The sequence below is a fragment of the Halichoerus grypus genome, chromosome 3 (assembly GCF_964656455.1).
Source record: "Halichoerus grypus chromosome 3, mHalGry1.hap1.1, whole genome shotgun sequence".
Lineage (NCBI taxonomy): Eukaryota > Metazoa > Chordata > Mammalia > Carnivora > Phocidae > Halichoerus > Halichoerus grypus.
In genome coordinates, this window is record NC_135714.1 from 71,072,096 (window position 1) to 71,093,495 (window position 21,400).

The 21,400-nt window shown below is 40.5% G+C and overlaps 1 protein-coding gene across 7 annotated transcripts in view; it reads right to left on the reverse strand.

The window, feature by feature from the left end:
* Positions 1–21,400, reverse strand: part of ABCG2 (ATP binding cassette subfamily G member 2 (JR blood group)) — a 141,674-nt gene that overhangs the window by 54,800 nt on the left and 65,474 nt on the right. The window contains exon 1 of one of the 7 annotated variants that reach the window (XM_078068942.1): positions 19,587–19,774. The exons of 4 other annotated variants lie outside the window; for them this stretch is intronic. Coding sequence is in view for 1 of the 3 variants with exons in the window: in XM_078068941.1 (XP_077925067.1) it covers positions 12,852–12,880 (29 nt within the window). In the remaining 2 variants the exon portion in view is untranslated. Of the gene's footprint in view, positions 1–12,727; positions 13,054–19,586; positions 19,775–21,400 lie in introns of those variants that run through there. 2 more of the 7 variants (XM_078068941.1, XM_036122712.2) reach the window with 2 other exon arrangements.

The window sequence follows — 21,400 nt, forward strand, 5'->3', positions numbered from 1 at the left end:
TCATACCTAGCAACAAGGGACTTAAGGGACCCAGGGCAGACAAGCCAGTCACCCTGGCACTAAGAAACATAAAAACATAAAGCTGATCATCAGTGCTGCCTAGGGAAAGATTATTGATCAAAAGGGGGAAATGTAGGGTACATGGCTGGCTTAGCCAGCAGACCATATGACTCTAGATCTTGAGGTCATGAGTTCAAGCCCCACACTGGGTGTAGAGTTTACTTAAAAAAAAAGTTTTTTTTAAAGGGGGAAATGATAAAGGAAATTTTCACCTTTTAATGTTTGTGGGCCCTGCTCTTAGGCTTCCAGGAAGCTACACTTTAACATTTCCCACCAAGGTCAAAAGGACTCAGCAAAACCATACAGCATAGGCTCTCTTTCTGCCTGGAGTACACACTGTGTATATGCTTCATTCAAAAAATTACCAAGGCGTATTCCAAACTAAAGATAAGAAAAACAAAACAAACCTCCATGATTCCCATAAGATTAAAGTCATACAGCTTGTACATGCTAAAAACATAAAATAAAATCTGTGACATTCAAGGAATGTCCTTCATCACCATGATTTGTTTCCCTTTATGTAAAAACCATATACAACCCTGCACCAAATGTTCCTTCCCCGTAGCACTTTCTTCTTTGTGAAGATTATGCATCCCAAGCAGCTATCCTAACTTGGGCTTGAATAAAACTCTTTTCCTTTCTCTTTGAAATTTTCATGTGTCTGTTAGCCATCTGGATGTCTTCTTTGGGAAAATGTCTATTCATGTCTTCTGCCCATATTTTACCTGGATTATTTGTTTTTTGGGTGTTGAGTTTGGTAAGTTCTTTATTTATTTTGAATACTAACCCTTTATCAGATACGTCATTTGCAAATATATGCTCCCATTCTGAAGGTTGCTTTTAGTTTTCTTGATTGTTTCCTTCACTATGCAGAAGATTTTATTTTGGTGAAGTCCCAATAGTTTATTTTTCCTTGTGTTTCCCTTGCCTCAGGAGACATATCTAGTAAGAAGTTGCTATGGCCGATGCAAAGAGGTGACCACCTGTGTTCTCCTCAAGGATTTTGACGGTTTCCTTTCTCAGGTTTAGTCTTTCATCCATTTTGAATTTATTTTTGTGTCTGGTGTAAGTAAGTGGTCCCGTTTCATTCTTCTGCATGTTGCTGTCCAGTTTACCCAACACTACTTGTTGAAGAGACTTCCTGCCATCGGATATTCTTTCCTGCTTTGTCAGAGATTAGTTGACCATATAGTTATGGGTCCATTTCTCGGTTTTCTATTCTGTTCCATGGATCTCTGTGTCTGTTTTAGTGCCAGTACCAAACTGTTTTGATCACTATCCCCTTGTAATGTAACTTGGAAGTCTGGAATCATGATGCCTCCAGCTTTGCTTTTCTTTTTCAGGATTGCTTTGGCTATTCAGGGTATTTTGTAGTTCCATACAAATTTTAGGATTGTTTGTTCTAGCTCTGTGAAAAATGCTGTTGGTATTTTGAAGGGGATTGCAGTAAATGTGTAGACTGATTTGGATAATATAGACATTTTAACAATATTTGTTCTTCCAATCCATGAGCATGGAATGTTTTTCCATTTCTTTGTGTCATCTTCAATTTCTTTGGTAAGTGTTCTATAATATTCAGAGTATAGATCTTTTAGCTCTTTGATTAGGTTTATTCCTAGCTATCTTATGGTTTTTGGTGCAATGTTAAATGGGATCAATTCCTTGATTTTTCTTTCTGCTGCTTCATTATTGGTGTAGAGAAATGAAACAGATTTCTGTACATTGATTTTGTATCCTGCAACTTTAATGAATTTGTGTATCAGTTCTAGCAATTTTTTGGTGGAGTCTTCTACATAGAGTGTGTGGGTTTTCTACATAGAGTATGCTGTCTGCAAATAGTGAAAATTTGACTTCTTCCTTGCCAATTTGGATGCGTTTTATTTCCTTTTGTTGTCTGATTGCTGAGGCTAGGCTTTACAGGACTACATTAAATCACAGTGGTGGAAGTGGACATCCTTGTCTTGTTCCTGACCATAGAAGAAAAGCTATCAGTTTCTCCCCACTGAGGATTATTTTAGCTGTGGGTTTTTCATATATGGCCTTTAATGTTGAGGTATATTCCCTCCATCCCTACTTTGTTGAGAGTTTTTATCAAGAAGGGATGCTGTACTTTGTCAAATGCTTTTTCTGCATCTATTGGGAGGTTCATATGGTTCTTATTCTTGCATTTATTAATGTGGTGTATCAGGCTCATTGATTTTCAAATATTGAACCACCCTTGCAGCCCAGGAATAAATCCCACTTGACTGTGGTGAATGATTCTTTTAGTGTACTGTTGGATTCAATTTGCTAGTATTTTGTTGAGAATTTTTGTATCCATGTTCATCAGAGATATTGGCTTGTAGTTCTCTTTTTAGTGGATAAACTAGATTTTAAACCAAAGACTAACAAGAGATGAAGAAGGGCATTATATCATAATAAAGGGGTCTATCTAACAAGAAGATTTAACAATTGTAAATATTTATGTCCCCAACTTGGGAGCACCCAAATATATAAAACAATTAACAAACATAAAGGAACTCATTGATAATAATGTAATAATAATAGGGGACTTTAACACCCCATTTACATCAATGGACAGATCATCTAAGCAGAAAATCAGCAAGGAAACAATGGCTTTGAATGACACACTGGACCAGATGGGCTTAACAGATTTATTCAGAACATTTCATCCTAAAGCAGCAGAATACACATTCTTTTAAAGTGCTCATGGGACATTCTCCAGAACAGATCAAATACTAGATCACAAATCAGGCCTCACCAAGTACAAAAAAGACTGAGGTCATACCGTGCATATTTTCAGACCACAATGCTATGAAACTTGAAGCCAATCACAAGAAAAAATTTGGAAAGACCACAAATACATGGAGGCTAAAGAACATTCAACTAAAGAATGAATGGATCAACCAGAAAATTCAAGAAGAAAGAAAAAAATACATGGAAACAAATGAAAACGAACACATGACACTCCGAAACCCCTGGGATGCAGCAAAAGCAGTCATAAGAGGGAAGTACATCGCAATACAGGCCTACCTCAAGAAAAATCTCAAATACGCCACCTAACTTTACACCTAAAGGAGCTTGAAAAAGAACAAATAAAGCCTAAAGCCTGCAGAAGAAGGGAAATAATAAAGATCAAAGCAGAAATAAATGATATAGAAACAAAGAAAAAAACAAAACAGGAGAACAGATCAATGAAACCAGAAGCTGGTTCTTTGAAAAAATTAGTAAAATCGATAAACCTGTAGTCAAACTAATCAAAAAGAAGAGAAAGGACCCAAATAAAAAAAATCACAAATGAGAGAGAAGAAATAACAACCAACACCACAAAAATGCAAACAATTATAAGAGAATATTATGAAAAATTATATGCCAACAAATTGAGCATTCTACCAAACATTTAAATAAGAGTTAATACCTATCCTTCTCAAACTATTACAAAATATTATATGCCAAGAAATTGAGCATGGTTTCATGTGGCCTCACAGGGGAATTCTACTAAACATTTAAATGAGTTAACACCTATTCTTCTCAAACTATTTCAAAAAATATAAATGGAAGGAAAACTTCCAAACTCATTCTATGAAGCCAGCATTACCCTGATTCCAAAACCAGACAAAGACTCCCCTTCAAATTTTTAAAAAGGTTTGTTCATTTTGCGTCAACACCTCCTAGGGCTACAGAGGTGAAATTTGGAGTTGCAAGTTAGCAGTTGGAAACCTTAAGCTTTTGAGGTCCCAGAAGGGCTATGCCCTGAGAATACAGACAACCCAGAAACAGATCAACTTCTACTCAATCAAAGTGATCCATTCATACTTGATTTGCATGCAAGAAGAAAGTTAAATCCACTCTGAAAGATATCATCCTCCCAATTTTCAATCAAAAATTACCAGACATGCCAGAAAATAGGACCTAATGTTCCAAAAACAAGAAAATAGAAATAGACCCACAGGTAATGCAGACTAGAGTCATCAGACATTGACATATCTTTATAGATATATAATATCTTTATCTTTAAGAAAATGAACGAAAAAATAGTCACCAAAGTACTAGAATCTATATTTAAAACAAAACAAAACAAAAATCAACAGATGAGTTTAATAGCAGTTTAGGCACAGATTAGAAAACAGAATTAGTGGAACTGGTAGACTAGTATGCAGAAAACATCCAGATTAAAGCATGGATGAAAATTATCAACATGGGGGGGGTCCTCCAGACTGAAAAGGATGAAAATTACATAAAAGAGCCTAAGAGGGGTGCCTGGGTGGCGCAGTCAGTTAAGAATCCAACTATTGGCTTCGAATCAGGTCATGATCTCAGGGTCATGAGAATGAGCCCCATGTTGGGCTCCATGCCTAGCACGGAGTCTGCTTGAGACTCTCTCCTCTGCACCCCTCCTGCTCATGCTCGCTCTTTCTCTCTAAAACAAATAAATCTTCAAAAAAAAAAAAAAAAAGGAGCCTAAGAAACATATGGGATATGATGAAAACGTTCTGGCATACATGTAACTGGAGACCTGGGAGTGGAAAAACTGAAGCAGAATCAACATTTTAAGGAATAGTGACCATGCATTTTCTAAAACTGATGAGGTTATTAAGCCACATAGTAAAGAAGCTCTAGGAACATCAAAGCAGGATAAATAAAAGAAAACCACACCTGGGCATATTGTAGTAAAGCTGCTAGAAACCAAAGTAAGAGCGAAGTAATGTTTCTCTACCCAAAGCCTGCTCCATTGCTATCACAGGTATAACACTCTATTCAGTTTTAGGAACGGGAAAAGTGGGAACCACCTAAAGATTGGCACCGAGAAAATTAAAGGTAAATAGCTTAGTTTGGTTTTTTGGTTTTTTTTTTAACATTTTATTTATTTATTTGGGAGAGACAGAAAGTGAGAGAGAGGATGAGAGTGGGGTGAGGAGCAGAGGGAGAAGCAGACTCCTCGCTGAGCAGGGAGCCCGATGTGGGGCTCGATCCCGGGACTCTGGGATCATGACCTGAGTAGAAGGCAGACGCTTAACTGACTGAGCCACCCAGGCGCCCCTAAATAGCTTAGTTTTAATCTGTGAACACAATGAATGGTAATAATTAGCCAAAATCCTAGTCTCTTAAATAGGTGAAAACAGTGAAAACAAAAGTACAAGGTACAAGTAATTTATAACCCTTACATCTTGACTTTATAAATTTCTTGAGCTATCTCTCCATGTCTTCAGAAGCCAAAATATGCCAGTTCTAATGCCAGCAATCACTTCTATTACCATCCCCATTTGAGGTTTAGCACTGAGAAAGCCACTAATCTTTTCCTAAGACTCATAAAGAGAATCAAATAACGTACCAAATTTAAACAGGACATTGGCTCAAGATGAAAATCTCTAAGAGATTTTTTGTGAGATTTTCTGCTAATAAAAGGCACCAACTGGAACTAAAGTGCCCCAAAGACTACCCATGCCCATGCAAGGAAGATGGCTAAAATTTACCAATACGATCACATTTTAGAAGTGTGTGCATACAAAGAGTGTCCTCATTGTGATGGGATTAAGTTTGTGATTCACACTGTGTAGAAGCTGCACAGTTCTTCAGTAGGATTCCAACAATCTTCCTCTGGGAGACAGCAGGGCTTCAGAAATTCATGAGTCACACATCAAGAGATTAGACAGGTATTAACTAAGGCACACCATCAAGCTAGAGCACATTGTACACATACATAGAAAAAAGACAACAAACTTTTTATTTCTAACACCAATATGGAACAATGCATTACTCCAAGACGAAACAAAAAATATATAGTAATAATTATAAAATAAAGAAAATACAACAACCTCAGCACCATATTAACCTCAAAGTGCTTGATCTCCAGTTAAGACCGTATACTGGGTTTAGAGGAGTCACCAAAAGTAACTGCCTCTAAGTAAACATTGATCTTTCCCTATGGTCAGAAGCTTTCTGGACATATGCATTGCTACCACTGGATTAGCATTATCTTCTTTAGTATATAACAAACAACCTAAATCACATCTAGATTTCCCTATCACAAAAATCACATTCCCACCTTGTTGCTGCTTCCCTCCTTCCGGAGCATCTGCTGGTCCTAATTGCATTCTTATCCCTTTCTGTATCCTAGACCTACTGCAAAAATGTTTATTTTTAAAGATTTATTTATTTATTAGAGAGAGAAAGAGAGAGAGCGTGGCGGGGAGGGCAGAGAGAGAGGGAGAGTGAGATCCAAGCAGACTCCATGCTGAGTGTGGAGCCTGATGGGGGTCTCAATCTCACGACCCTGAGATCATGACCTGAGCTGAAACCAGGAGTCGGATGCTCAATCAACTACACCACCCAGATGTCCCCAAAAACATTTACTAAGCTACAATTTTTACAATATTTTAACTCTATTCTGAGATTGGTCTACAAATATCTTTTTTTTTTTAAGATTTTATTTATTTATTTGATAGAGACACAGCGAGAGAGGGAACACAAGCAGGAGGAGTGGGGGAAGAAGAAGCAGGCTTCCCGCAGAGCAGGGAGCCGATGCGGCGCTCGATCCCAGGACCGTGGGATCATGACCTGAGCCGAGGCAGACGACTGAGCCACCCAGGCTCCCCTACAAATATCTTTATATAACATTGAAGCCAGTGATTTAATAAATAAGAGGCATGTATGTATCACTTTGCAAAAAAATAACCCTTATACATTTATGTCTATATATATTTGTAGAGTCAGTTTCCCAAGACCAATGGAACTAAAGTGTGCACACAGCACAAACACACACACACACACACCACCATATTCAAATCAAATGTATTTATATTGTCAAATTAGATGCTATAAAATTTATAATCAGATACACAAAAGATGAATTATGAATACACTATTGATAATGGGTACAATAACATAATAAAGATAAAAAGAAGCATCGCTGAAATAGGACAATGAAACAAGCCCAGTCTGGGAGTCTAGGCCCCCACAGCATTGCAGCAGAGTGATCTGGGAAACATGGAGTGAAGGACAAGGTCAGCCAGACAGAGCCGCAGAGACCCCATCATGGAAGGTATGTACAATCAGTGAGAAGTTGCTGAGGCCTTTTAGGCAGGACTTCTGATCTTAACTATGTTTTTAAATGACCACTCTGGCAGGTGTATGGCAAGCAAGCAGCAAGGGCCATTTAGAAGAAAGCAGGTAAGACCTGCTTGGACAAGGGGATGAGCCTCAGTAATGACAGAGGGGACATCAAAAAATCAAGGACTCACTTCCAACCTGGTAAGTTTTAGATGTCTGTAAGACATCTGAGAGAGAGAGACAGAGATCTTTGGTTAAAAACTGAGAACGATAAACAAGACTCTTGTGGATGGCAAACCACCCCACCCTCTTGGGGTCTTCCTTATGCAATAATGTATTGCTTTTTGATTCTTTAAAAAACACCACAGACCCACATTTGATTGAGCATGCAAGTGTAAGCTTTTTCCAAGAGGCACTGACGGATTTACACTGTCACACACAATTGTAAAGTTTAGGATCTTGGCAGCTACAGTGAATTTCAAAATCCAAATAGATCTTTGTCCTTGGCCTGCCTCCTCAGCCCCTTGATCTTGTGCTCCCTGCTATCGAAGTCCTGCATACGCACAACCTTGGAAGTGTAGGGACACTACACTGTCTTCTCACCCACCTAATTTTTCATCTTTCATCCATCTCCTATCATTCTAGCCCACTCCCTTTATTTATCACAGGACAACACCCCTAGGACTCCCTCTGTTCCCACACAAAGTTAACCCTCTACTCTCCTTATAATTTGAAGACATTTTGCACATCACAAAGATAGGACCTGTGTATATGTCCCCTTCACATATATTCAGCCATTAGTCAAGATATAATTTAGTTAAGCCACTTAACAACAATAAAATTCCCGCTTTCTTATTAGAGCCTAAAAAATAAAAGTTTGTGTGTTCATTCTGTTGGTTTTGTAAGCACGTACAGGTCATTATTTGAGAAAAACTGAGAACTTTTAAACTACACCCTGACAATTTTATTTATTTCCCATAAAAGACTAAACCTAAACTGGCAACTACAATGAGGTCCTCTATAACGTTTGAAATTTAAAGCATTATCCCTCTTGTAGAAATGCACTTCCTAGGTCACAAAATTTATTAAACTTAAAAAGCCCAAAGTAACTCCAGTAACATACTTAGTGTCCAGATCTTGGTTTCTCAAAAAAAGGAGCCAGAGTGTCCTGGAGAAATGGGTGATTCCAGGGTTGGGACATGGAAAATATAAAACGAGCCTGGAGCATTCTGTGGTACCAGAAAGTAAGGATAAAGCTTTAGAGTGGGGGGAGCAAGGGGGCAAGTGGTACGTTAAAAGGGCACAGAGGCAAACCTAAAGAAAGTTCTAGTGGCCAAAGCTGGAACAGTTTGAGCAGCAAGTTAAATAAAAACCCATAAAATAACAAATATCCATGAATCTATACTGATACAAATAGTTGAATAAATAAATGGGGAAGAAGAATTCTAATCAGTAAACATAGAAGAAATGAGAAAAAAAAATGTTTAATCAGAACAATATAGTACAGGGGTATCTGGGTAGCTCAGTCAGTTAAGTGCCCGACTCTTGGTTTCAGCTCGGGTTGTGATCTCTCAGTTGTGGGATCCAGCCCCATGTCGGGCTTCACGCTCAGCGCAGAGTCTCTTTCAGATGGTCTCTCTCCTCTCCCTCTGCCCCTCCCCGCTCGTGCTCTCTCTCTCAAATAAATAAAATCTTTTAAATAAATAAATAAGAACAATATAGTACAATGTACATCAAGTTCCACCAATGGATGATAAAATTAGTGAATTAAAGTTTATGGAGAAACAGGATCTTTGCACAGCCCAAGTTGTTCTTCCAAGCTATCTACTAATTACAAAGAGAAAAATAACTTTCCACTGGGGACCAGGCAAATAGCACCTTAATCAAGGTTTACATCAGCAAAAAGACGTCTTGTGTCCCAGACGTGATGCACTGAGATTCCTTCTGGTATTTTTCCCCAAAATGCATAACTTCAATCTAATCATGAGAAAACCTCAAGTACTAATTGAGGAACAGTCTACAAAATAACTGACCAGTACTCTTCACAAGTTCATAGACTGGATCCTGAACAGAAAAAGGATAGTGAAAAGCCAGTGAAATCCAAATAAGTCTATAGCATTGATAACAGTATTATAATATCGCACCAAGGTGAATCTATTAGTTTTGACAATTTTACTACAATTAATACAAGATGTTATGGGAACTCTCTGTACTCTATTTTTCTGCAACTTTTCAGTTAGCCTACAAATTACTTCAAAACAGCAAATTAAAATCAATAATGAAAGAACCCCAACATTTTTTCAATATTTATACTGAAAGCATAATGTCAGACTTAAAATGCCACCTTTGGGGCACCTGGGTGGCTCAGTCGGTTAAGTGTCCAGCTCTTGGTTTCAGTTCAGGGCATGATCTCAGGGTCGTGAGATCGAGACCCGCGTCAGTTCTCTACACTCAGCAAAGAGTCAGCTTGAGATTTTCTCTCCTTCTCCCCTTGTTTCTCCCGCTTGTGCTCTCTTGTTCTCTCTCTCTCTCTCTCTCAAATAAATAAATCTTTAAAAAGAAAATGGGCCATCTGTGCTCTTGAAAACTTCATCAAGAGCTATACAAACCCAGTCACCGCTATATGCATTCTGAAAAGCATGGTTTTATAAAGAATAACACAACAATAACATCTTTTTCTTCTTACCCTGGCATATTTATGAGTAGCTGAAATTCAAATGATATGAGAGTTGTGAGATCCTCCTAAAAGCCAAGCTTTCCAGGCTAACTCTATTACACTGAGAAGGAAGGAAGAGCAGGAAGCTTACCTTTTGTAAACTCTTCTCCAGAAGTGATTTGCCCCTCTTCCTTATGATGAGGGAGCAGAAGGTAAGCTGAGGACAAAGCACAAGCTGACACCCTGCAACCCCCCCCCATACACTCCCAGGCGGGATATGTGTGACATTCTTCCAGGAGGCTCCCAACTATTTTATGCCTTGCTAGAGGGAAAAACAACCTTAACTTGACAATGGCAAGGCCTCTAGGATCTTGCAGGTCCTCTTTAGCATATGAAAGTTCTTTTGAAAACCTCCCTTTTTCCTTACCTCCCCCAACCCCATAGTACAAAATCAATTGTACCTCCCAACCCCAGTGCAGCTGTCTGCCCCCAGGGTCCTGTCCCCGTGCTTTCATAAAACCACCATTTTGGACCAAAGACATCTCAGGAATTCTTTCTTGGTCGTCGGCTCCGAACCTCACCCCAGCAAACCTCACCTATATTTCAAAACCATATCACTTTTATAGGTGGAAATAGTGAAGGGAGAAAAACATAGCAATTTGCTTTTTGTTGAAAAATGCAAAACACTTCAATTTGCCTCTGGGTTGGGATGGCATTCTCGGAGGTAAGATGGAACACATCTCCCTGAGGGGTGGGGAGATATGTATCTACCTCTGAGTCAGAACAGAAGGGGTCGTCTGTGGCTCCAGGGAACAGACTTCCAATTTTATTCTTCCAGATACCTCGAAGAACTTAATACCAGTGAAATGACAACTACCTAATGCTACCTGACCCCAGGTTCTAATTTCCAGCCAGCTCCTGTCTAAAGAGTAATAAGATTTTTTCAGTTGCAAACCCAAAGAGATTGGGCTAGTGACCAGTAATGTGCAAGAAACCTCCTTCAATGGGGTTTCAGACCTTGCCAAGATTTTATTCCACCCTTCTGTCAAAAACAAAACTTCACTGGAATCATGATGAGAACAGCACTTTTGCTTTAGTCACACCCACCCACGTGGGTTTTTAAACAACCAGTACACTACTAACTTTCAATGTTACGATTCTCTGAATGAATATCTATCTCTATGAATAAGCTAATGGTGTGGCTCAAAAATTAGATATCCACTTTCTAACAGTCTCTCCGTGAAGTAGAATATCTGCTTCAAAAAACGGTGGGGGGGGGGTGGCTATAATGAGAAGGGGGAGTAATTGCTAGTAGACTTTGAGGGGAGAGGATGATGAAATGTGATGGTTCTACAAACTGCACTTTAAGTAGGTGAACCGTAGGATATTACCCCAGTAAGCAACACAGATTAAGCCTTCCCTCTTGATACAACCTTTAACTGCTGCCAAACTTCTATCAAAAACTCCTGACAGAGAAATATAGGGTATTTAAATAACATGAGATCCAACCACCCATCTAAAAAATCTAGATTTATCCCCGAATATACCCCAAACCATCAAACAGGAGCATGTGCGACCACAGTGTCTCAGCATCCAACAAGGGTTTCTCATAACCCTTAGGATAAGGAAAATTGCAACTACAGCGAACAGTCGTAGAAAATGCACTCCTACAGGTACTACATGGATGGGCACATGGGATTTAGAGTCTCCTCTGCATCTTTTGTAAATGCCAGGAAAAGCTTTTCTATGGAGCTGGTATGTTTCCCCCTTTATCCTCACTGAATTGTGTGACTAATCATCCCTTCATATTATTTCTTCCAGAATGCAACTTTAATTTGCACAGCATCTGTCCAGGTCCATTTTAATGTGCTTCCCTTTACGCGTGGTTGTATTTTATTTTCCACTTGGAATACTTATGCTCACCTCAAATGTTTCATGGATGCTTAATAAAAATAAATGCAAAAATAGATTTTGGCTGTAAGTGTATTTTAACAGCTTCTTAACACAAAAGAATGTGTTTCCTAAGGGAGTTCTTGCTGAATGCTCAGGGTCTGGAACAAAGATAACTGATACACATTTGTTTCTATAAACCTATTTTTTTCTAAAAATGGAATGAGCTTTTATATTTCCACTATTAAGCAAGAAAATAAAACTGGGCAACATTACAGTTAGATTTGTAACTGTAAATTTACAATCTAATTTTTTTGGTCTTGTATTTTTCTGTATTGTTCTAACTTCTTCAGTACTATTTTTTTTTAAAGATTTTATTTATTTATTTGAGACAGAGAGAGCATGAGTGGGGAGCAGGGGGAGAGAGAGAAGCAGGCTCTCCGCTGAGCAGGACACTGGGATCATGACCTGAGCCACAGGCAGATGCTTAACCGACCGAATCATCCAGGTGCCCTGCTTTAGTACTATTTTTAATAATAATTGTAATAAGCTGGTTAAATTTTTGAAGTCAATCATTAAAAACCAACTATCCACAAAAAAAATTACAAAAGGGAGATCAGTAACTTTTTAGCAAGCCATCCAAAGTTGTGGACAAAAATTTATGTCCCGGAACTAAGAAAAAAGACATAAAATATATTGGTTAATCCCTTTAAAAGTACTAATATTAACAAATTTCTCTCCTACCTTGTAGTGACTCCCGTGATCAGTAAGTTTTTATCCATCTACTATCTATCAACTCTTATTTCATACGTTTGGAGAAAGGCAGAAGTTTTACCAACTGGTTCTTAACACACACCACCAGACACAAAATCAGTTTGCACCAGGGCATTGATTTTTGGAAAACCAATCTGAATTCTCAATTTGTATTTTACACTCCAATGAAATTGGGAAGGACTAACTAAAACCTAGTCGTCTCAACTGAGGTTTTCTATTTTCTGCCAAACGTCCATGCAATACCCACCAATCTTTCAAGCCACACAACATCCCAAATGGTTTTCACCATTTACTCACTCAGCTTAACAGAGGTTCAGTTCAACCGAGGTCTTTGATCTCAGAGTCCGTGTGCTCAGAGGCAGAGCACTAACAATCGTTTATATAGACGCCGAGCTGAGTCAGCCAAACCTTCCAAACATACCCTAAGGAAGCAGCTCCTAACAATGGCATCAAGCATCTGTACTGTGCTTTCTAAATCGTGAAGAGCTTTTCCAAAATCTCCCTGGCTCCTTTCCAGGCTGCTTCCTTCCTGCGACTCCCAATCTCTGCGGGACGGTCCGGGACTCCCTCTTGCATCCTGCGCACTCTGGACTCGATCTCTAACTACGCAGGACTCAGGACACAGCCGGCGCGCGCGGCAGACCCCCATCCCCCATCCCGCGGGGCGACCTTCCTAGATCGAAGCGCTCGGCTCCGACACCACCCACGGTGTCCGCGCGCTCCCGGCAGGCCGGCACTCACACGCGCCCCTAGTGGCCTGGGAAGGCGCCCGCCCGGGGGCACGGTGACTCAGGAGCGGCGGGCCGCTGGCCAGGTCGGCCAGAGGGCGAGGAGGCGAGTGCAGGCAGCGCCGACGCGGGCTTCGCCTCCCTATCCACCGGCTGCAGGCCGGTAGAGCGCAGGGCGGCGGCTCCCTCGGGGTCGGAGCCCGGAGGCGGACGATAGGAGCAGCGCCGCCTGTCTGGCCGCGCTAAAGCACCCTGAGCCAGGGAGGAGCGCGTGGATGGGTTGCTCAGAGACCCGGCGGGGCATTGGATCGACGGCCACCCTCTTGCGGGGCCCAGGTCACGGAGATGATTCTCCCGGAGCGCGCATGGCCAAACCCAAAACTACCGCCTCCGGGGTTTGTACGAAAGGGACAGCAGGACCCGGGCTGATCAATACCTGCTCTAGCCTGGATGGATTTGGTCACTGTCTGTGTCCCGCGCCCCTCTACTCGGGGGGACGCTGATACCGAGGGTTTTTTTTTCCTGTCACACACGATGCCCACCCCGAGAGCAAGTAGGTCTCTATTGAATGAGCTTCTGAGAAATTAGGTGCTTAAGCCCCAGGACAATAAATTCAGGAACTTAATCTAAGAGGCGGGGTGGGGCAGTTGAATGACAATATTGCTATGAACGGTTTAATTGTATTGTGCACACTCTTGTAATAAATACTTCTCCGCAATACTGTTCGCGTATAGGATACGCGATACAGGATAATAAGTTGAATATAGTATTCTGCAATAGGTAAAACGTAAACAAACCAAAAACTTATGCATAGAAAACAGCTTGCAATACAAGAAAATGTTATTTTTCTGGGTTGTGACATTATGGTTCTTTTTTTCCTTCTATTTTAGTGTAATTTTCTAAATTTTTTTTAATGCAGATATACAACTTTTATATTGGAAAAAAGAATTTTGTTTAAAAGTAAATCAATAAGGGACGCCTGGGTGGCTCAGTCGGTTAAGCGTCTGCCTTCGGCTCAAGTCATGGTCCCGGGGTTCCTGGAATGGAGTCCGACGAGGGGCTCCTTGCTGAGGGGGAGCCTGCTTCTCCCTCTGCCTGCCACTCCCCCTGCTATGTTCTCTCTCTCTCTCCTACAAATAAATAAATAAAACCTTTAAAAAAAAGCAAATCAATAAAATAGTGTTTTAGTCAGTAAAAGACACATGACAATACTTAAAGACAGAGCCTCACCTAAAATAGGGCTAAAAATCGCTAAAACAAAAAACTTTCTACCTTGTTTCTAGTCTAATTTTTTAAACAGTTTGATTTTTTTCATATTGATAGATCAGTGTATATGTTTGCTAAAGTTACATTAATTCCTAATCTCACTCTAATACTCGCTAAAGCTGATCATTGCTATCAAATTCTGTTTGATAAATTCAGATTAAAGCCAGCCTTTCGTGAATGTATTGTATTATTAAGGAATGAGTCATTTTAGCTTATAAATTAGCATTTTATTTAGGGCTAATTATCTTCAAATGCCCTGTCTTCTCTTTTAGTGTTTGGGTGTTTTAGGTCACAGAATAGAGGGAAGGAGGAACCTAAAGATGACCTTCCTAATTTACAGATGAGTCACCAGTTCCAAAGGAGACCAGTTGCACAAGGTCGAAAGTTGGGAGGATAAATGGGGGGGGGGGCTCACAGCTTCTGAGACTGTTGCTCTCTGCCCTCCACCTCATAACCTCTTTTATATTGCCAGAAAAGAGCAACTGCCCAGTATTTGCAAAGCCCAGTATTAGGATTCCCGCTGAATGTGTTCTCATTCTGGTACTTTTTCTTTCTCCCATTTAACTAAACTTTTTTTTCTCTCCCTTGTTGTAATATCAAGCAAGATGAAAATAAAAATGACTTGTAACCCAGCAACCACATACTATCTGCTTTTAGTCTTTTTCTGTGCATATGTATTTTTTTAAAAAAACAAAAATGGGCTTATATGCAATAAGTACAGGGACAAAAGTCATCATTGCTGGAGTCAGACAGCCTGCATCGGTATCCTGGGTCTCACAACCCTGGAGATCTGCACTTGTACTAATTACTTGGTCTTTAGGTGGTTATTGGTAATCAGGGGAAACAATCTCTCAGGAGAGTTAGAAAGATTGATTGAGATAATGTGTATAAAACCCTGAACAGAATTATTAACACTGGTTAGCACTCAATAGATGACAACTATTATTATTTTGTAAACTGCTACATTGTAAACTGCAAACATGGTTCCCTGTCATTGGGTATCTTTCTACAACTTTAAAATGAATAGTTGCATGGTATTCAATGGTTTGTTATATACCATAATTAATTTAACTAGTCTTCCTATTATTCACAAAACATCCCTGTAGCTATGTCATCACACACATCCAGATAAATTCCAGAAGGGGCACTGCTTAGGCAAAAGGTATTGCTCATTTAAAAACTTTTAATACAGGGGCCCCTGGGTGGCTCAGTCAGTTAAGCATCTGCCTTCAGCTCAGGTCATGATCTCAGGGTCTGTGATCGAGCCCCACATAGCCCCCTGCTCAGCGGGAAGCCTGCTTCTCCCTCTCCCTCTGCTGTAGCCCCTGCTTGTTCGCTCTCTCTCTGTCAAATAAATCAATAAAATCTTAAAAAAAAATTTAATACAAAAAAACAAACAAACAACTGTTAATACATATAGCCAGATTTCCCACAAAATAATCCATGCCAAATTCACAGTCTCCTAACAATTTAAAAGGTCGCTTGCTCATCTGAGCTCTCACAAATACTGGATAGAATAATAATTTTAATCTCTTTGAATCTGATAACAAATGGCAGTATTTCAATGTACATCTCTTGACTTAGTGAGAGTAAACTTTTTTAATGTTTAATGATCATTTGTGGTTTATTCATAAATTTCCTATGTAAGGCCTTTTCCCATTTCTCTCTATTGATTTCTTAAGTTGCAGAACAAGGACACAGGAGATTGGATCTCTGATGAACATTGATCTGGTGGGCTCTCTCCAAGCTAGTTGAAGTCACTGTCATATTTTACGAGCCTTGCAATCAAACCACAGAATTATCCAAAGTAGGATTTCTTTCCAATCCTAATTGAAAGCTTTCGGGCCATCTGGAGTCTACACCTATGAAACACACATTGAAGATCTTAAATGGGCACTGGCAGGGGTGAGGTGTCACCATGTTCTTTTGCAGGCAGTATGTATGGATATAAACAGACAAATAGGGAAGATGACCTCGGGTGAAGGGAGCAGACAGACTCATTCGTAAAATCAATTAAACCTCACTTTTGGAAAACTCCAAAAATAATGGGAAGTTTTTCTTTTTTCTGGGGAGGAGGGTGGTAGTAACTGGCCTTTTCAACAATCACACCAGTGAGGGACTTGCCCGTGTGGTCTTCGCCAGGGTATTAGTGCTTCGTGGAACGTGAGCAACAGACACAGGCAAAGGATACAAATTCATTTAATGCTGATAAACGGTACGGCTTATTATAAGAATGGCAACCAAAGCAAAATCAAAAACAGTATTCTCATTAAAGGAACAAACTTCCTGGGCCTGTAACTCCATGAATCAGTTGCTCTACTCTCAAAGCTCCCATATAGAACTATGAGAAGCTCTCTTCATCTTTCTCATAGGAGTTTTAACACCTTCCTAGCCTTTCCCAGCTGCCCCAAGCTCTCAGTCTATTCACCAGCCTAGCCACCAAGTGTAAGGAGCTGGTAAGGACTCAGTACCTTCCTTAGTGCTTACTCCAAGTGGTAAACTTCTCAGGGTCAATTTTCCCCTCGCAAGTCCAGGTTTCAGACAGGGCTTATTGTGGACCTGGGGGCATTTGGGTTATGTATATAACATCTGTAATGGGTCCAGGTATATTTATTTTCACTACTCCCAAATAAAAACCAATAAAAAAGCAAATAAAAAACAGTGCAAGACGCTGTAGGCACTGTGTTTCCCCATGGCTCTTTTCAGAGATACCAGAGACCTTTGATGAACTCCACGAGAGAAAGGTCAGTCTACAAAGGGCTCGAACACTGATGAGTAAGTGAAGAAGTGGAAACAGGTGTAGATAACTCTTACCAAAGGTTTCACTATAACAAGAAGGTAAGAGAAAGGAGTATCTCTTAAAATCATCTTGGGGTTCAAAGAATATATTTCTTATTTGGTTAAGTTAGGCAGGCTGGAATATGTGTGCATGCCAAGAGGACAAGTCATAAAGAAAAAAAGGTGGTTAACTGGTATAATCAGGACCCTTAAGAAGGGAATGGAAATGGAATCCAGAGGAATTAGCATTAGAAAAGGAAACTTTTTTTTTAATTATGGCAGAAGGGAAGGGAGTGAGGATGAGTCCTCATGCAGATAAATGTTTTAATTAGGGAAAGAAAGAAAATTGAAAGAAATGTACATTCTCTCTGAAGTTGGAGGATCTGCTGAAGGTATTGTGTGAAAGCAAAGACAGGGATTTGAGAAAATGCTAAACACTGGAATAGACCTGTATTAGTTTCCTATGGCTGCCATAACAAATTCCCACAAACTTAACGGCTTAAGACAACAAGAATGTATTAGTCTATATTTCCATAGGTCAGAAGTCCAAACTGGGCCTGACTGGGCTAAAATCAAAGATGTCATCAGGTCTACATTCCTTTCTGGAACTTTTTCCAGGTTCTAGGGGCCACCTGCATCCCTTGGCTCATGATCCCGTTCCTCTAGCTTCCAAGCCAACAGCAGAGCATCACTCTGACCCTGCTTCTGTTATTGTATCTCTTTGTTCTGCTTCCCTCTTCTACTTTGAAGGACTCTTGTGATCACATTAGACACAGTAGATAAGCCCTGATAATCTTTCTATTTTAAAGTCATTTGATTAGCAACCTTAATTTCATTGGCAACCTTAATTTCATGGGCAACCTTAATTCTCCTTTGACAGGCAAACTAACACATTTACCTTCTGGCTATTACGACATGGCATCTTTGGGAGGCCGTTATTCTGCCTACCACAAGGCCCTAAGGAAACAAAGAGGATGCTAATACCTGATGTGGAAATGTTGGGGTTCAGAGCCAAAGGCCAAGAAAAAATTCTTGAGATGTCTTGGGTGCAAAAAGGTATTTTTATTAAGGCATGGGGACAGGACCCATGGACAGAAAGGACTGCCCAGGGATTGTGAGGAACAACTGATTATATACTATGGAATTAGGGGAGGTAAAGCCAAGGGAAGTTTCCAAAAGGATTTTCATACACTAAAGAAGACTCACAGAATCCTGAAGGCCTAGCTATTGTCAAGCTAAGGTTGTTTTTCCCTCTAGCAAGGCATTCACACGGCAGTTCCTGGAGGACCATTGTACTCTGCCTGCCTCAAGTATTTGTCAGTGGGCTGCCGGGTATAAGAAAATTTAATTTTATCTACATTTCTTTTTGCCTTTGTTCCCCACATCACCACCCAGCCCCACCGAGTTGGTTTGAATATTATATTAAACTGAAGACATTTGAGATATAACTGATGCTGAAAGAAGCCTTCTTGGAGCTTCCCTTATCTGACTAAAGGCAAAGCCTTCAGAGAGTAAAACAGCCATAAATCCCTTCTCAGGAAAGCTTCGCTGCCAGGAAAAAGACCCACCACTCACACCTGGATAAGAAATTGCATAAACAAGCTTTATCACAAACTGTCATACTTTATTTCTCTAAAAGCCCATTTGTCTTTCCTAAAAGTGGGCATGGAAGTCCTCTCTCCTACCCCCCTTTGCCCCTATCAAGTTGGTATATAAACCCCATAAACCTTATCTTTTCTACTTTAATCTGTTGTCAGTTAACTTTCAGCTCCTCCCCGACCCCACGGGATCTGAATTGGTGGAGGGAAAATTTGTCCTCCCCATAGTAATAAGGGACCTAGAGAGACTGCACGGCAACACCAAGGACCCGTAAGACTGAATTCTATAAATGAAGCAGCATCAAAGCCACAAGTGAGTTCACAAAGAATTCCCATTCACAAAGAATTCCCATTTATAAATACAGAGAAGTTTAGAAGGTTGAATAAATTCGAGAATGTGGTTTTGCTGGGTGGATAAGGCATAGAAAAATGGAGCAAGGAGTTGAGTGTGCGAAATGATTCACCGTAAGAAAGTGAAGCCAGGAAGAGACAGGTTGAAAGGGGACCTATGGAGGGGAGGCTGAGGAGCTGAAACATGAGGGTGAGGTCACTGAACAGGAAACTGGCATTTAAGGCTGGCATTCCAGGTTTTGAAAAGGTCGCAGGGTTCAGACAGTAGGATTATGGAGGTGGAAGGGAGGTACACTTGTCTTCTACCAATTTAGCATCTTAAAACAACATTTATTATCTCACAATTCTGGAGGTCAGGAATCTAGGACGGCTAGGCCAGGCTCTGTTCTGTGTATCACGGGGCCAAATCAAAGTGTCAGCCAAATGGGCTCCTACCTGAAGGAAGGCTCTTCTCTGAAGAATCTGCTGCTAAGGTCGGATTACTGGCAGAATCCAATTCTTTGCAGCTTTAGGACTGAGGTCCCTGTTTCCTTGCCGTCATCCATCTCCTCCAGGCTGCCCACATTCCTTCTTACGTGACTCCCTTCATCTTTAAAGTAGGTCCTTCTCAAACTTCAAATCGCTCAGACTTCTCCTTCTACCTTTTAAAGGGTTCATGTAATTAAATCAGGCACACATTGATAATCTCACTATTTTAGACTCAACTGATTTGGGACTTTTTTTTTTTTTTTAAGATTTTTATTTATTTGACAGAGAGAGATAGCGAGAGAGGGAACATAAGCAGGGGGAGTGGGAGAGGGAGAAGCAGGCTTTCCGCTGAGCAGGGAGCCCGATGCAGGGCTCGATCTCAGGACCCTGGGATCATGACCTGAGCCGAAGGCAGATGCTTATTGACTGAGCCACCCAAGCGCCCCAATTTGGGACTTTAATTACAACTTCAAAAGTCTTCAGAGTAGAACCTAGAATGATGTCTGGTTAAATAACCAGTAAATGAACTGGAATCTTGGGGTTTAGGGGAGAAAGGAATCTTTAAAATTCTGCCTACCCTCAAGGTGAAGTTGAGAAGATCAAAGAGCACAAAAGCTAGGGTGATAGGCTGATCATCTAAATAAACACAGATTTGGGGGCACCTGCTGGCTCATTTGGTGGAGCATGCAACTCTTGATCTCGGTGTTGTGAGTTTGAGCCCCATGTAGGGTGTAGAGATTACTTGAAAATAAAATCTTAGAAATAAATAAATAGGGGCGCCTGGGTGGCACAGTCAGTTAAACGTCCAACTCCTGGTTTCGGCTCAGGTCATGATCTCAGCGTCCTGAGATCGAGTCTTGCATCAGGCTCCACACTCAGTACGGAGCGTGCTTCAGATTCTCTCTCCCCCCTCTCTGCCCCACCTTGCTGTGTGTGCTCTCTCTCTCTCAAATAAATACACAAATATTTTTAAAAATAAATAAAAATAAATAAATAAATAAACACAGACTTTGCCAAGGTAGTGACCATCTTAGAGAGAAGGGAAATGCCCAAACCAGTTGTCAAAGTCTTACAGTCATGGAGAAGAGAACAGAAGGAGGCATTAATACAGAAAGAGACTGTGTGTGTGTGTGTGTGTGTGTGTGTTAGGGGGGTGGAGGTGTTGAGAGCCCAGATGTGGAGCCAGACTACCTGGGTTCATATAATTTGCTTTATATAGCAGACAAGAGACCAAACAAGAAATAATTCATTTGGTTATAAAGTTCACAGAGGTAACCAAGCCCTAAAAATTAAGCAGCAAGGGAAAAAACAGGCATGATTAGGTACTGATAATGAACGTGCAGAATCAGAAGTGGTATAGAGGATGTAACATTTATCCCTTCAAAATAGGCTAAAAGGTTAAATGTTGAGAGTTCATGGGGCACCTGGGTGGCACAGTCAGTTGAGCAGTTAAGCGTCTGACTCTTGATTTCAGCTAAGGTCATGATCTCGGGGTTATGGGATCGAGCCCCATGTGGGGCTCCATGCTCAGCACAGAGTCTGCTTGGGATTCTCTCTACCTCTCCCTCTGCCTCTCCTGCTCGTGCTGTCTCTCTCGCTCTCTTTCTCTAAAATCAATAAAAACTTTAAAAACAATGTTGAAAGTGCTGCAAATAAATTTCACAAATCCATAAAGTCTTTTGTTTAAGTAAGCTTTTTAATTGAAGTATAACACACATCCAGAGTAAGTATGGAAAATCTCAGTGAACAGCTTGATGTGTAGTTACAAAGTGAAAACACCT